The 11,178-nt window shown below is 43.3% G+C and overlaps 1 protein-coding gene across 1 annotated transcript in view; it reads left to right on the top strand.

Moving 5' to 3' along the window:
• Nucleotides 1–10,901, top strand: part of F13A1 (coagulation factor XIII, A1 polypeptide) — a 56,146-nt gene extending 45,245 nt beyond the window's left edge. Inside the window, exons 12-14 of the mRNA XM_009871733.1 lie at nucleotides 3,813–3,973; nucleotides 7,014–7,150; nucleotides 10,757–10,901. Of these exons, the coding sequence (XP_009870035.1) occupies nucleotides 3,813–3,973; nucleotides 7,014–7,150; nucleotides 10,757–10,901 (443 nt within the window). The remainder of the gene's footprint in view (nucleotides 1–3,812; nucleotides 3,974–7,013; nucleotides 7,151–10,756) is intronic.
• Nucleotides 10,902–11,178: the final 277 nt, after the last annotated feature.

Genomic DNA, 11,178 nt, shown 5'->3' with positions numbered 1-11,178 from the left:
GGCTCATGTTGAGCTTCTCGTCTATCAACACCCCTAAATCCTTCTCTTCAGGGCTACTTTCAACCCACTCTGTGCCCAGTTTGTATTTGTGCCTTGGCTTAGCCCGGCCCAGGTGCAAGACCTTGCATTTTGACTTGTTGAAGCTCCTGCAGTTTGCACTGGCCCATTTCTCAAGCCTGTCAAGGTCCCTCTAGATGGCATCTCTTCCCTCAAGGGAGTCCACGGCACCACACAGCTTGGTGTCGTCAGCAAACTTACTGAGGGTGCACTCAGTGCCGTCATCCATGTCCGCTGACAAGGTGTTGAACAGCCCTGGATCCAGAACAGACCCCTGAGGAACTCCACTTGTCACTGGTCTCCATGTGGACATCGAGCCATTGACCACAACTCTTTGAGTGTGACCATGCAGCCAGTTCTTTATCCACGGAGTGGCCCATCTGTCAAATCCGTGTCTCTCCATTTTAGAGACAGGGATGTCATGTGGGACAGTGTCAAACGCCTTGCACAAGTTGAGGAAAATGATGTCCGTTGCTTTTCCCATGTCAACCAGCGCTGTAGCTTTGTTGTAGAAGGCCACTAAATCAGTCAGGCACAACTTACCCCTAGTGAAGTGATGCTGGTTATCACCAACCACTTGATTACTTTTTATATGGCTTAGTACATCTGTCAGGAGAATCTGTTCCATGATTTTACCTGGCACAGAGGTAAGGCTGACTAGCCTATAGTTCCCCATGCTCTTACAGAGGCTAAGTCAGAGGACTTGGGTTCCTAAGAGAGTCAAGAGAAATAATTTTGCCTTCTTGACACTGCTACTGGGCAAAAGCAACCTCTGCCAAGCACAGCAGGAGTGGTGGGTCTTTGGCAGGCCAAAGAATCGCCCTCCTGATCTGGATCTGGTGTTGGATCACAGCAGCCCTGACTGACCTCTGAGCTTTCTCATCCATCTTGTCTATCTCATCCCAGCTCAAGAGACACTATGAGCCTTCTCTTCTCAAAGAGGATGGGTTTTGTCTCTGTTAGAAGCCTCCATGGAACACCAGTTCCCGTCATGCTGTGAAAAAAAAAAAAATCCTCTGCTTTCTTCCTCATTTTGAGCATCACCTAAAACTACACATTTTTATCTGGAGCTGATTAGTCTCCATAAAGCAGGAGTCCACTTATAGCAATCTACAGATGAAGGTTAATAAAAATTCTACCTCCAGTCTATAACAGAGCCCTGACGGCTGCTTGCTGGTTCTTCCTACCTCTCTGACTCCTTTGTGGGGGGTCTGGAAATGGGCATTGGGTTGTTCCAACATAGCCTGTCAAAACACAATATCTGATCCGAAATACGGCAAAACATTTGGAGACTTGGCTAGGTACAGTAAAAAAAATCAATTTCAACTGCTCAATCTAATTTCTGTGCCACTTCTTTGATGGGACAAAATTCAGTCATCCTGTAGATGTTCAAATACCTGCTATACACTTTCTGGCTGTGATTTGTTTTCAGCTCCAGGACTTAGGTCTGCTCTTGCAGAGTAGTATTATTACCTAAAACACAGCTTCTGCAGTGCTTTGAGGCTCATCTAGTTCCTCTGTGCAAGAAATGAAATTAATAGATGTTTAAGCATCACTGAGTCTTATAATTAATTTTTTCTAAGTTTTCTGGTTTGTAAAAAGCTTCTTGAAACAGTTCTGGAAACTCTACGTTGACTGATGGCAAGTGAACACAGTCCAGAGAGAGGTACCTGAGAGAACACAACATGGATTTTTTTTTCCCATGTGTACCAGAAGTATGTCCCTATCACTGCTTCTGGCCCAGGAGACGTTTTAAGGTTTTACCACCTTTCAAGGTGGAAATTAGCTTATATCTGAGCTACAGTCATCGGCTTGTGGAGCACTTTGTCCTGCAAGAGGACAAAACCCCTTCACAAGTTACATGATCTCTGAGGACAATACATAAAAGTGAGCACAAATTCTTTCACCTTTGCTTTGGAAAGGGGTACACGTGCGATCAGGAGTGGTGTCTGAGCAGACGGGCAGTGTGGAGGGAGGCAGCATGAGTGTCTGCAACTGTGTGAGGATACTCAGTCAGGAGTGTGATGGGAGGATGCATTGGGAGGCGCTCAGGCAGAATTTGCAGGCTTCATTCATGGCAAGAAGTGTACGTGTATATATATCTGGAAGTAACAAAAAATTACAATAGAATAAAGTCGTGTCAAAGGCATTCTCCCAGCCCATGCTGCTGAGAGAATGAAGCAAACCAAGTTTTCAAACAGGAAGCGAATGCATGATTTTCTGATTAATGATTAAAGGAATTGTGTGGGTTGAAAACATCTTTGAGGATTTGAATAGCTTAAACCTTCCAATGCCTTCAAAGGTGCACTCACATGTACTTGGTTATATTTAGTTTTCTGTATTTTTTTTCAAAGGCTGTAAGGCAGCTTAGTGTTGTGTCTCCCTTGGCTTTCCCAGGTGCAGTAAGTGGTACTGGCAACTTACTAGCACAACCACTGCTAGAAATGGAAGTCTAACTTATTTTCCTTTTTCTTTTCTTTTTTTTTTCTTTTTAAACTGTGGTGATTAATTTTAAACAGAAAACTTTATCTTTCCTTCCACTGTAAAGTAAGTTTCTCTTTGATTGTAACTTATTTATTTACTTACTTACTTTACACAAATGAGAAACTGATTTATAATTTATGGTTGGGGGCATTATGGGAAATTCTTTGACAAGAGCTACAGCAAGGGAGGGGAGCATATCAAGTAAATTTAAGACTGGCCTGGTAAATCCAGGTCAGGTGGTCACCGAGGGAATAGCTTTGAAACCAAATCAAGGAACTGATTTTGATGTGAGCAGATCAAAAGAGTGAAAAGGGGTGAATGTCATTTACCTAACTGAGTACAGTTATCTCAGTGTGTACAGTGTATGCCACAAATACCATACAAATAGTGGATAATAGTAACAATGATAATAAACAGATAGGAGGTCTTGATATGTTTACTAGGGTTGTAATAAATGTTTATAGAGCCAAGAGCTCCAGGTCTGTATATTCTGCCTGGTCACTTAGTTAGGTCTGCTTCTCTGTATCACACTCTCACACCATTGATGGCCAGGGAATTGCAGTTCAATATGGTTAAAATTAATGATTCTCTGCATCCCAACCATCTAGCCCAGGGGGACTTGTTCCTTCCAATAACTATTGTCAGGGAGCAGGTGAAAGCTCTCTAGAGGGCATGCTGGTGACAGGAGGACCTGCTTGCTAAATTTTGCAGGCAAGTCCAATGGAGGACAAAGGCAGGTACCCAGACATGTCCTGGAGAGCAGGTGGTCTGCCAGGCAGCCTGCATGGGCTCAGACCCACCAGTGGCTGCTCTGGTGGCATCCCTCTGCCAAGAGGAGAAGGCAGAGAAAGCACAGGAATAAAGTGAAAGAGCAAACATTTACAAGTGTGGCTCTCAAATGCTTGTTTGGATTTTCATGCCCAATAGCTATTTATCACCAGTCTTGCTTCTCACTTATTTTGTGGTAGTGTCTAGAAACCTTCAGCAGTGACCTGGGACCGTGGTGGTGGGCACTGGGCAGAGGCTGTACAAACCCAGTCCTTGCCTCAGGGAGCTCACAGCCTGAACAGAAAGAGGGCAAGATAAGAGAGGGAACGGTGAGGTAAAGAAATCAAGATAGCTTGAGGAAAAAAAACCCCAAAGATATTCTCTGGTTGAGGGCCACCTTTCATCCAAGGCATTTTGTGTAACTGGCACTGGCCATGATGGGAGTGACAATTAGCCATTAGATTGCTTCAGATGCCTTTTTTCTTTACCATTTCTCCCCTCAGCCAGTGCTTTCGATGTTGTGATCAAATCAAGCGAGTACCTGAGTGACCTGCTGGACCAAGCCTCCTTTCACTTCTTTGTGACAGCACGGATCAACGAAACGGGGAAGATTCTCGCCAAGCAGAAGGCAACAGTCCTGGAAATTCCTGCCCTGAGGATCAAGGTAGCTCAGGGCTGGGGCAGAGGGGAGCCACGCCATGTGGGGGCTGTTCCACAAGGCTGTCATGTTGATTTCTGGGATGAGAGGTTGTATGTGCATGTGTGTGCACATTAGACCTTCAGTCTAACATGGGGCTCATAAAGCAGAGGCTGGCTGGAGTGTACAAGTGTGTATAGGTATGCTGTATATTTTACTGAGTACTTTCTCATTAAAGACTGAGACTGACAGCATGACTGGTGGTAGAGACCTGTAGTGATCTTAGTGGAGAAAGGAGTGGAAAAGATCTGAGAAAGCTGGAGAAACTCAAAGGGTCAGAGTGGCTTCCCACTCAAGTGACTCAAGTCTTTAGCTACTTCAGAAGTCTGTTACATTTAAAGAAATAGCACAGAGGCCTCTGCCTGAGGAATGGAGGACACTGCCATTGAGGTTGCTCAGAAAGCTCCTGCAGGTATTACGGAAAGTTCCTTCAAGCATGGTTGGGCAGCAACTATTTGGGACAATGCTTTCAGGACTTCAGTGCTCTGCTGGTGCTCTGTGAACGTGTGGTCAGTGGAGTTCCCTGAAAGTTCCAGCATTTCTGCAGATGGTGGGATGGTACTTAGGAAAATGTACAAGTGTAACATTTGTGGGAAGACAAAGACCCTACGTTGTATAAGCAAAGGCAGGGCTGAGACTTGCACTTCTCAATTAACAACTGGGCACCCAGATAAATTGCCTCATTTTCCAAACTGCTGAGCCTCCATCTGCTTTGAATTATGTCATTAGGACCTGATTTTTTGCTAATTAAAAAAAACACCAAAACACCCACCAAAAAAACCATAACACCTGTTCAGGAAGATCCATATAAACTGGAATGCAGCTCCCTAAAATTCAGAGCCTTTAAAGAAGTCTAGCTTATAGGCCTTTTCCCCCCTCCATATTTATTTAAGCCAATGTTCAGGTTTCCGTATAACAGTTTATGTAGCAGCAACAGCCTTCTGCAGAAAAAAAACCCCAACTTATTAAAAAACATAGATTAAAACCACAGTGAAGTTTGCAAAAAATCCACTTCATTTCATGGTCTGCAGAAATGTGACGATGATCTGATCAGATTATTGGTATTTTCAAACACAATTTTTTTGGTTTACTGAGGAGATAAACAAGACAGGTAAACTCTGTTTCAAACACCTAACTTCAACAACTGAATTTTAGAAGTAGAGGGTCCCTTCAATTCAATACTTAAACAGAACATCTTATACAGCATCCCAAATTTCACCTTCAAAGTAGTTTATCTTCCTTGCTGTCATGAAGAAAGGATGTTTAGTGCATAGAATAAGTTTTTATCCGGTAGCCATGTCTTCTAGGAAAAACTGATTTTGTCTTTTCTCTGCTTCTTTGTGATGAGTAGAAATAAGCTGAAGTTTTAATAGCTGGATTTTTTTAAGAGGGGGTGTGTGTGTGCGCATATGTGCATGTACCTATGAATTTATACAGGAAACTTTGCTTTATTGTTTTTTTAAGAAATCTGAAGAAGCTTGTCTCCCTAGATTTCTTGTCAGATTTCTTCATTGAATTTGATGGGCATACTGGAGTTCTTATTGTAAGAGCAAGGCAGAAGAACGAAAAAAAAAAAGTATTTCTCCTCTTATCTTTGGATACGCCTTTGATTCTTCTCTGTTTATGTGAGGAGTTTTGTCAAAGTTAACAGCTAAGGAAGTTACTCTATATTCTAATTTAGCTTGAGACCAGGTTACAAAAATAAGCTCAGCAAATACAGATCGTGGTCTCACTTGCTTGTGTGGGAGTTCAGGATGATTTTGGATCCTCCCATGTAACAGTGATTTTAAATGGGCAATCGAAATAAGGAAGACATAAACCCTCTAATTGGGCTAGGACTTCTGAAAATGCCACGGATGTCTTTTTGCAAATTCAGGTGGCCAAATGCCATTGAGAGCTTTGCTTTGACTATCTCATTCATTTAGTTCAGTCAACGTATTGGTATTTGGTGCAGAGTAATCCCTTGGACAAGGATCTTTCCAGCTTTTTGCAGCTGTCTTATTCCTTTCAAAATTTGCACTAGGACTGCAGACCCCAGCAGAGCACTTGAAATTTATTGACAAGATACTTGTTTTTCTTAGTTACCTTTCACAAAGCCCTTTAGAGTGGTTCGTGTACCAGCTGGGATCTCACAACCATAATTCGAAAACACTTGCCTGGGCCTTTTATATTCTGGGAGAAATGTGTTTCTAGGGGAAAAAAAAAACCAAATCCACGTGTGTGTAGTCTTTGTTTAAAAACACTCTCATTTGGAGATATTTTCCATCTGTACTTACTGTCACCGATCTGAAGGGACGCACAGGTCCCTTCGGCTGTGTACTGTTAATAAATTTGGAAGTCAATGCAATCACTGTTTGTTAGTCTCACATTTTAATATTTTCCCATGCAAGACGTATTGCTTTTTTGCTGTGTGAGTTTTGGAGGACAACTGGCTCTCAAGCATACGTAGAGTGTGTGTACAGGGTTAGAAACCCTTCAGAGGGTGGGAGGTGGTTGCAAGGCAGGGGAATATGGGCACAACACCTTTGAAGGGTGCAAGCAATGTGACCTGCTGTTGCTAATTTAGGGTAAGAAGAGTTATCCTTCTCTTCCAGAGCGTACACTCTGAGCAGTCCATGCATTTCAGTGCTGGTGGCGAGCCTACGGAGGGGGGCACAATCTGGGAAAGAGACCCCCTCATCTGAACTCGCCCTCAGCTGGACACTTAGCTCCAGGACTGAGCGTGCAGATTTCTCGTTTCTCTTTGGGAATTGGGGCCTGCCTCTTGCCCTGCCACGTGGCTTGAGGGAAAAGTGCAGTGGGTAGAAAGGTCTGTGGTGGCACCTATGGGCCCGTCCAACAATTTTCTTCTGACTAGGCTTTCTCTGCCTTGTGTTGTTTTGCTGTGTGCTCCATTCCTCCTCCTCTCTTTCCTCGTACGCATTCTCTATTTTAACCTTTCTGATTTCACCATGGAGCATTTTATTATTATCACCTTGTGGACTGTTGTCCTTTCCTTGTCTTGCAGACCAAAGGTGAGACAGTAGCTGGTAAAGAAATGACTGTGACTGTGGAATTCACCAATCCTCTGAAACAAACCCTAGAAAACGTCACGCTTCGCCTCGAGGGTCCCGGCGTGCTGAGAACAACGAAAAAGGAGTTCAGGTAGGGAAGAAAGCACAACTAGCTGGCAGTGCGTCCCCTGCTCACTCACAGGAGAAAGCCCACAAGAGACACTTACCTAGTGCTGTGCTGAGTAATTCAATTCAGACACCCTCTCCTTACTTTAAAACTCAATGCACAGGGGAGCTATAGGTCGGATTAGTCAGAAGTCAGGTTGTCTAGAGAGAGAGGGAGACCGTGCAAGCATTTCGTCTGTTCCGTACCAGTGTTGGAGGAATGGGTAGTGTTTGTGGGTAGCTGCTAATGCAGCCTGAGTTTACTTTTTCACTGTATTACATTATTTTTAGTGCTTGACAATAGCACCTACGAGCCGCTATCACAGAAACAAAGACAGATTTATCCTACACATGAAGTGTTTACTGCCACTCACCCAGTATGTGCAAATCAAGTCCTCTGCTGTTTTTCAAAAAGGGCTTTTCTCCACTCATGTTAATCATGATTATACAAGATGTTCAGGTACCTCAGATGATCTTTGCAAGCTGATGTCAAGACACGAAATGTGCATCGGGTGCAGCAGAGCTCGCTGGGATAGCTGCAGCATGTATGCAAGTACACAGCCTCCCCCTGGTAGCATGAACTGCACTGGGCTGCCCTGGCACAGAGGATGCTTCCAAACCTGAGGAACAAGAAAGCCACCATCAGTATAATCAGAATTGCACCTCATGCCGACACAGTGGCACCCGCGTGCTAAGCAAGTTGTTTCCCAGACCCTCCTTCCATTTAATTTCAGTGTTATAAGCTCAACATTAGCCAATCGCAGGATATATAACTGAGTTCCTTGGAAAATTTTGCAGCCATTTCTTAGCCCTGGGCATCCAGAGCAATGTTATCTATCACTACCCACGCTGATGGTCCCCAGGTGTGTGCAAAAGGAGTTTGAAAAATTGCCTGTGCTTCAGCAGCTGCATAAATTGTCAGCATTATCTGCAGCTAGCAGGGAAGGTCTGAGCCTGGTTGCACCTGGGCCAGGGATAAAAAGATCAAAACCAGTCTCCAGAGTGGAGCTGGATAGAGAAATGACTGTGAAAGGGGATCACAGTGCGCTTGCTTTGTGCCCATGGTATGTCACAGATGCTGCTGAACATGACTTGTCATGGTTCACAGGAGTTACACAAGTCGCAGCAATAGCCCTCACTGCCACCCAGCCGTGCCAGCCTCCCGTGTTGTTATGCATCCTTTTTGATCCAAAAGCTGCTGTGGGCTGCTCCCACCTTCAAGGATGCAGAATTTGTCAGGTGCATCAAAGGCACAGGAATTAGGGAGAAATATGACTCATGGAATAGACGTCATTTTCCTTCAAGTCACCATGTTTACCCCTTTTCAGTAGTGCCCTTGGCATCATTTGAAATGGAAATGGATCAGCTTAGTCATTTTAAGATTTCTTTGAGATGAATGAAGGCTGCAGTTTATACACACAGAGGACAGAGCAGGGGGCAGTTGTACTTTATTGGAATTATAATCATATTTACCTCCATGCATTCATAGTGATAAATGGCTCCAGTCTGGTGATTGGTTCAGCATATCACTCAGAACCATTCATCACTGAATTCTCTCCCAGGAAAATCAGATTAGGGTGGCTTTACTCCATTTGCAAAGAGAATTAAACCTATTCTAAGCTTTCCCCACCCTTCCACTGCTTCCCTGTCTATCAGGGACTGTCACGTGTGGGATGTGGCTTTTGCAGTTCTTTGTGGGGATGACACTTTTGACCTCTGTATTTTTAAGGTAGCTTCTCTGTGTCTTTTGGGTGGCTCCACAAAACAGGTATATGTGATCCAGCTGATACAACCTTATGGTGGGAATGAGTGGCTTGGGGTCTTCACACCTGACCGTTCATAAAGACTGTACATATGACTGTTGTCTTCCTTCACACACACATGCAGAGATATATATATATATGCAGAGATGACAGCACTATAAATCAGAGATGGTAGTGCTACCTTCTCCACCTGGGGCACTGTGAAGATGTGGTCTGGAAACCGTTATCTTTAGGGAATCTCTCCCCAAATGCTCAAGAAAGTAGACCAAGTCTTGCTGCACAGCAGACTTATATAATATCTTCTTCGCTTTACATACAGATAATCCCTTGCACATCATTCCCATAAGCTCTAAATTTAAAAAGGTGCTTAACCTTGTGCAGCAATTGGAGTCATTTCTACAGTTTTAGTGAGCGTTTGATGGAACAGGCGGGCCAGCTGAGGGGAACAGAATATCTCTTAATAAGAACGAAGATAAAAAGAGGGAAAACACTTGCTGGAAGCACTCTACACTTGCTCACACCAAAAATATGATCTTCCTCTGCTATTTCTTTTCTAAAACTGGATATATGCCCCAGGGTACCTATAACTGTATATGCAAAATGTGATGCAGTGCCATGTAGAGATACCTAAGCTAACCTCTAAGGAGGCAGAATACCTCTCGTTTTTGCAGGGGCAGACTTGCACAAATATTCAGGTGGGAGCATCCCAGGCTAGCTCATTTAGACCTAATTAAGGTTTCTTATCCTGGGGCAACTTGTGCTAAGCCTGGGCAGTCATTTCTGTCCTGACCCTGGCACATGGTGTCTGGAGCCAAATCCTATCAGGTGAGAACTTGAAACAGTAACTGAAATTTAGGTTTACTTTACTATGATTTTATTCAGTTGTTTGTAGAATACAATAGCTTTGTGAGATAAGAACTCTGGTTAAATTCATATTTCTCTTACCTAATGCTGAGGAAAAGAACATTCATTTTTATAAATAGCCCTCCACTAAGCTACTTTCTCCATTGGTTCCTTTGGAGCAGCTATATCCTGACATCCCCCAAACATGGTCCATCAATCAATACTAGCCTTCAAAATCTGCACACAGAATGTGGTGAAAGCACTGAGAGAACACAGAAACCCAATACTTGAGGCTCTCTGTGCATCTTAATTGCAGCAAAAATTGAAAATCAAGAGTAGTGCAGAATACAGTTGCTTTACAGTATGAGTTGTCAAGAGTCATACATAATGTAAAAGAGAACTGCTAACTGCAGGACTCACAAGAACACCTTGACTTATTTGCATGGACATGAATAAGTCATCTGGAGTGGCCACTGAGGAGATCTGCTGATGTTACATCCATGGCAGTGTGGTTCAGGGTAGGAGCTGGTGGGTTGGCTCCACCATCTCGTTGGTGCTGTGTGGGGTTTGCATGGGAATACCCTGGTTACTCGTTAACAAGGACTTATTTAACCATTTAAGGAATCACCAAGAGGCTGTATTAAACAAGTAACATGGAATTATAAAGTAGAAAAAAATATGCTAACTATAAAGAAGATCATTCTGAAAGTGATTGTGAGAGGAAGTGACAGGAGGCAGAAGAAAATTAATTCGTTCTGGAAATTTAAAATTAGCCTGGAGAAAAGGCTAGAAAAGGCTTTGACAGAGTCAGTTCTGAAAGGAATAGAAGATGGAGGAAATAATTTATAGGACACTTAGGAGAATGAGTGAAACATAAAAGATTTGAGACATGTTATATTGTCCATGTTCAGTTTCTCCAGTTGGGGTCAGATTGAGAGCCCCGTCTGACTGACCACAATATTGTTACTTTCCTTTTTCCCTTACAGGCAAATCCCCGTGAACTCTACTTTGATCTGGGATGTAAAATGCATCCCAAACCGACCTGGGTTACGAAAGCTGATTGCAAGCCTGAACTGTGATGCTTTGAGGCATGTGTATGGTGAGCTGAACGTCCAGATTCAGAAACCATGAACCAAGGTGCTGCCTTCACCTTGCGTTTAACTGTATTTCAAAATATCATGTTGAAGGGGAGGGGGGAAGAGATAGAAATTTGCTTATTGTTAGTTTGGTCATCCTTGTCCTAAACAAAAGTTGATAAAGAAAACTAATTGATAAGACTCGGGGGAGCATGAAAAAGCACCTGAGTAGTGAATGATTCAAAATTAGATACATGTAATTAAAGGCAATTCTAGGCCATATTATTCCTATAGTTCATTTTATGGTCTTTTGCATAAGTGCTGCAAGGGTA

The sequence above is a fragment of the Apaloderma vittatum genome, unplaced genomic scaffold, assembly GCF_000703405.1.
Source record: "Apaloderma vittatum isolate BGI_N311 unplaced genomic scaffold, ASM70340v1 scaffold5846, whole genome shotgun sequence".
Taxonomy (NCBI): domain Eukaryota; kingdom Metazoa; phylum Chordata; class Aves; order Trogoniformes; family Trogonidae; genus Apaloderma; species Apaloderma vittatum.
Note: the sequence above shows the minus strand (reverse complement) of the source record. Positions and strands in the feature narration are given on the sequence as shown.